Below are 6,242 nucleotides of genomic sequence, written 5' to 3' on the forward strand. Positions count from 1 at the left end.
TAATTCCTTAAAATTGCCAATATCGGGTCTTCTTGACTCGTAGCAACTGAGTTAAAATGGAGGAAGATGGATGAACATTCAGTGCCTGTCACATGACTTCAAGCATGTCGCATCAAAAAGACTAACTCTTTTTAAAAGGTATGATTCCCATGTCCCCCTGTTGTTAGAATTTGTTTTTAATTATTATAAACTATTTTCAAAAGGTATCCTGCATTTGTGTGTCCCTACTGTATTGAATAATAGACCTAGTCTATTCAAAACAAGTGTTAATAATTTTGAGTGTATACAAGGGGTCCAACCTAAACCGTATGACACGTGCTTGAACTTCGTATACCTCTACCAAAATGGCGGATAAAGCTCGCTTCGACACACGACGGTGAGTACTTTTTGTCTTACAGCTGCATGCTAAATACCTTTCTGATTAAAATAATATTGCGATACGGCTCTAGAATGAATACTCTATCCTCGTTATTTTGACGGCCAAAACAAACATGATCAAAGTTTTTTGTAGAAATCAAAACTAAACGTGCAGTCTGATTAAAATTAGCTCTACTGGTCTCGCCAGTAGATTTAACAGCATTGTGTGGACTCCCATGTCCAGGTGACATTTCATCTATAAATAACAATTTAAATATCGACCAATTACACTTCGCCTTTTATAACGTTATTCGGGAGCATACAAATTCAAAAAATATCGGTCGAGACTATTTATGCAATAGGCGAACTTGTTGGTCTATTTCAACATTGAAAACACGGGGAAAAGTGCAGTAATAAACTCTAGATTGTATACTAGTATAAACAGATTTTATGGCTATACCATCACGGGGTTTTTTTCCGTCTTGAAACGAATTTTATATAAAATGTTATATTGAAATTAGTTTCCGGCATACTTCATAATTCACCCGAATCATTTCGTATACCCTCGGCATAATCCCGAATGTTTTCAAATTCTTTTCAAATTACTGGCATGATTTTGCAAGTAAGGTTTTGATTGGTCGAATGAAAGGTCAACTGGACATGAGCTCCAACGGGCTGCTGTTAGATCCACATGTAATAGTGGAGCTAATTTTAATTAGATTGCTAAACGTGAAAAGTGTTTTTACTGAACAGTTTGTTTGAACTGACAACTGTACCAAGTTACAGAAATATTAAATCAAAACTGTACGAAGGTTACACTTCAAAGGAAAAGGTGACGGACGGACGCCGCAGAGACCGGCATTAGAAAATCTCCGCTCACGAACGTCACAGTGGAGCTTAAAAAGTATATGAAATTTTAAATATTGTAAAGATTTGTTTATAAAGTGATACCAAGAAAAATATCCACCTTAAAGTAGTCCAAAACTAAATTAAAAATGGTAATTTTGTTATTCAGCTGTGAGGAAATTGCGTTTCAAGCCATCTAGATTTAAAAATCACCACTCAAAAAGTACCATTGTATTAATCTATATTCAACATTTCCCGGAGAACATACACACGGATCCCCCTAAGGAGCTCGGGTGATTCGCGCCTATGCGTAAGATACTTCATGCCTTGCATGTTCAGACCCCCTGACAACACACCAAGACCCCCCCCCCCCCCCCCCCCCCCCCCACACACACACACAAACACACACCTCGATCATAAGCGTACGAGACGGAGGGAGTAAAACCTCAAATTCGGGCAAAACTGACAGAGATATTTGGGCAAAATGTGATACCTTTTTACAATGGTTTTCCATCATTCTACATTCAAAATTAGTTGCAATCCACGTAGGCCTAAAAGTGCGTAGTGAATCGTTTGCAACCCAATATGGATGTTTGGCAGTAATGTTAATATGAATGAATGTTGTTATCCAGATTCGGGCAATTTCGTTTCGGGGAAAAAAGCTCGTCTGCCCCGCTACAAAAATGGGAGCCCGTACGCCTAAGCCCCAGGTGTTTCGCTTTTAAAAATACTGTTGGCTTCGATCATCTTGTTAACAAGGTGGGCGATAGGTCAGGTCATAGGGCTTTACGTGCACATTCAGAGTAAGCTGTTGTAGCGCACGCCTGTCTTGGGCACAAGAGCCGGCCTCGGCCGGCTCCTCCGTCCGGGACAGGAAAGGTGTTGGGGCGGGGGGGGGGGGGGGGGAACTGTGAGCACCAGCAGCCCGACCGTGGTCGGTAGCAGGCGGAGGGGTAATGGTGCTATGGAATTTTGAATGGAGCAAGAATTATGCCAAAAGACAAAAGGTGCGCAAGTTTGATTGAGGAATTTGGGCGCAATTTTGAACGGTCGGTCAAAAAGAAAGTTCCGGAGCTAATATAGGTTTTGACATTAGTGAATCGAGAGTAGCTCGTTAATTAGACCTCTATGGTGCTGTGGTGTCTCCCTAGGTTGCCCATAGGGCCCTTAAAAAGGGCTTGCCCGCTTCTGGTCGTTGCATAACAAGCCAGGGGAGACTCGTCCAATTGTGTAAACACCGGTAGGCAAGGCGCTGTCGTTCCGGGGGTTTTCCAAATCTTGTTGTTGTTGCAGTTAACGACGTCCTCCTCTTGGGTGTCACCAAGTACCAAGTAGACCACCAGCAGCCAGTATTTGGGGGTGGGATAGGGTAGGCTGGTATTCTTTTGTCCAGCTTCCCCTGGGTGCAGTGCAATTGTGGGTGGGCGATATACGCCATTCAGTTTATATGGCACTCTTTCATACATTCCGCCATTATATTAGGCCTATCACATGACAACAGGCTTCACACTGATTGGTCAGTGCAGCAGTTTTGTTGCCAACATTATCGGAGTTTGCCGCACACGGACGATTTTTGTTGTAGATGGTGATTTTGTCGCCAACAAAATTGAACATGTTCGATCTCTCTAACGATTGTTGGCAACAAATGTTACTTTTTTACAAATTGCAGCACACGACTGTGACGGTACATGCTCTTAATTTCTTTTCGCCTGTGGCGTTATTAATTGTGTTAGAGGGCCGTGTGCAGTCCAATAAGCACTTAAAGGAAACATGTCACGTAAACCATATTTGGCACCAACCATGTACAATTAATTATAAATTGAACCACCTAAAAAAAAAAATTATAAAAAATTAATTACTTAAAATATCTCCATAAAAGAACCCCAGATACGAGCTCTTAGCGGAAATTGCCGATCTTTAATGAGCAGGGCAATCACGAGGTCCGTGACGTCAGAGACGCGTCGCTTGATCTGACGCCTTACACTTAAAAGCATTAGTCCGTACCACTCATAAAGAATCTAAGACTTGCACAGCTTACCAAAACAATGAGTGTTCGTTCGCAAAAACGTTTTGCCGTATCAATATGAGCTGTTAGTAAATGAAGAAAGACACACATTTACTTACAACAGTGATACTGAAGAAAAAAACGGATAGCGAGTCGGAGGGTGGAGAAACTGATGGTGCCAGACCAGACCGGTCGACCAATTTACAGCCCGGAGCCCGAAAGTAACCCGGAGACAAAACCAAAACTCGGATGCTAATGCCGAGGTGTATACTGTTCATATTTAGCATAAAGATACACCTCGATATGATGTATTTAAATATGTAAAAAAAATATAAATGTAGGACAAAAAAAAATTGTTTGTTTTTTTTTAGAAAATATCGCATTTTTTTTATGTTCGGGCTGTACATAATGAAATCTGTATGCACAGTGTAAACAAACGCTCTAATTTACGACAAGGCGCTTCACTTTCATTAACCTGGCTTGTAAAACAACATAAATGACTTGAGAGTATAATCAACTTTTAAACTAAATATATTTCTATTTGCATCAATAGAACGAAATGGGGTTATAGTATTTTTCTCTCATAAAAAAAAAGTAGCATATTATTAGGCCTATTGGTAGGGTGCGTTAGAGTAAAAACGACCACTCACGATACCCAAGTGATAATTTTCTTTTCTTTGGTACTACGTAATTGGTCAGTTTTGTAATTTTAGATGGGAAAGTCTACTTAATCAAGGGTTTTACAGCATTATTTACAGTAATGAAGCAGGGCGGCTGATAATGTCCATTAACATTGTACTGTAGTCGCGACAGGTTACGCCACAATACCCTGTGATCTTTAAAAAAAACTGGCACGTATTTTGTGCGTATGTCTAGACCGTGGTAATCACTTACCTGGTCGATACCCTGCAATTTACACCTGCCAATCAGGAATCACATGTGCAGGCCACGGAAAGAAAGGACCAATTAACTAAAACAACACTCCGATTCTCAAGTCAGCCCGTGGATGAAACATAATAGTTATTTCGACACCGACAGTAGTGGTTTATTTTGTATTGAACTTCGTGTTGCTTTGGGGCTTCGGGCGATGAGGAACGTTTTTGTGACGTATTCCGCCCGAAGATTAAAAACATTATTTAAAATTATTATTGTTTTCTACACATTTTTTAAAAACATATTTAAATACATCGTACTGAGATGTATCCTCATGCCAAATCCCATGTTTGTATATGCCATATTTAATTACTTATTGACGTTTCCTTCTTCGGACGGCGAATACAGATTTTGTTATGTAGGCCTACAGCCCATACATGAAAAATCTTTTTTTTTTCCAAAAAAATAAATAAATAAAAAATTCTACATTTTTGTTTTTAACATATATAAATACATCATGCTGAGGTGTATCTTTGTGCCAAATATGTACAATGTACACCTCGGCATTCGCAACAGAGTACTGTTTTTTTGTCTCCGGGTAACGTTCGGGCTCCGGGCTGTAAATAGGCTGACACCAAAGTACTATGCGGTGTTGGTGTCCAATCATTTCTTTTGCGATAAAATACACGCGTCTTTCTTCGGATACAATCCTTTGGAAAACCATAAAAAGACAATCCCGATCGTTTAAACTGTTTATTTTTACACCCAAAGGCCGCACAGTACGGCACTATTGGACTGAAAAGATCGGAAGCCCCTTACTCCATATATAAACAGTTAACAACAATGGAAGAGTACAGCGGCTCTGACGTCACTTCCCTTTTTTTCCGAACGCTCACGAAGAAATATGTATAAATCGTACTTTGATACTGATTAGCGTAATTTCTTCATTTTAAGTTAACTACACGTATTTTATTGTTATAAAGTTATTTGTATATTATTTTTATATCATTTTTCTTTTAAAATGAGCTATAATATGGTCACGTGTCATGTTTCCTTTAAGCCCAGATGGGCAACTTGTTACGTAATACCTCCGCGCGAACGTACACACTTAGCGAGGTGCGGAGGCCATGTGGCTAGTAGTTACGTAATATCTCCGGTAGTGCTGTTTATGGCCAGGAGATTGCTCGCGGTTGGCGACAGCCAGACTGACGATCAGAGAGAAATATACCTACTCTAGTAGAGGTGGAATATCAGATGATGAGATTCGGTGCCGCGATTTACCCCCAGGCGATTTCTGATTTTATAATAAATAGCTAGTTTTTAGAGATATGGGCGAGAACGAACTAGGAAGGCTCCAGGGGATCACGGACGTCGTCCACTGAACGATCTATATTAGTTCAGACGGGACTTTGGTAATTATATATTTTCTGCTCTGTGTATAACCTTGATGTGATTGATGTGACTTTAAATATTTTAATACTGTATTATACCAATATTCTTTAGACAGTGTCTTCGGTCATCTGACGAAGTAAATCGTAGACTTTTTGTTCTAACATTATACGAGTATTTGGTAATATAAAGCTTAGCCAGTCATCCTAGAAGACCTAGGTAAACTGTAGGTTATTGTCTTTATTGTGATAGGTACCAGTATTAATTCTGTGTTACAAGGTTACTGAATGAGTAGTTAGGGTTAATTAAAAATTAACCCGTTAGGAATAGAGCTGTAATTCCTTTATTAATTAAGTTCCCCTGGAAGCGTTTCTCAATTATCACACGTGTGGGTGTTGTGTCACGGTGAAGTGATTCGCATATTGTGTAACTAGACACCTAGAGATTAACTAATTAAGTGATCAGTTCTGGGTTGTTATTATTGTTGTTATTAATTAACTACTACGGCTGTACATTTGTTAGCGTAGATTAATACAGATTCCAAAGTGTATTGTGTTTTTGTTGTGTTTCTAGTGAACTAAACGTGCTATAATAATATATACTTTATATAAGATCGTATCTCTGATCATACCTAGACGAGCCATACTAGGGTTTAACCGCCCGTTACAGAGAGATCTAATAGATATACAGTTAGGAGAGATATTTGGACAATCGTGTTTTATTCAGTTACGGGTATTATAGAATCCCCGTGACAACGACCAACAAGGTTTAA

The 6,242-nt window shown here is 39.4% G+C and overlaps 1 protein-coding gene across 1 annotated transcript in view; it reads left to right on the forward strand.

The window, feature by feature from the left end:
* Positions 1–344: 344 nt before the first annotated feature.
* The window catches only part of LOC121381808, a 20,125-nt gene continuing 14,227 nt past the window's right edge, over positions 345–6,242 (forward strand). Inside the window, exons 1-2 of the mRNA XM_041511165.1 lie at positions 345–376; positions 1,111–1,189. Coding sequence (XP_041367099.1) covers positions 345–376; positions 1,111–1,189 — 111 coding nt within the window. The remainder of the gene's footprint in view (positions 377–1,110; positions 1,190–6,242) is intronic.

Source organism: Gigantopelta aegis, chromosome 9 (genome assembly GCF_016097555.1).
Source record: "Gigantopelta aegis isolate Gae_Host chromosome 9, Gae_host_genome, whole genome shotgun sequence".
Classification (NCBI taxonomy): Eukaryota; Metazoa; Mollusca; class Gastropoda; order Neomphalida; family Peltospiridae; genus Gigantopelta; species Gigantopelta aegis.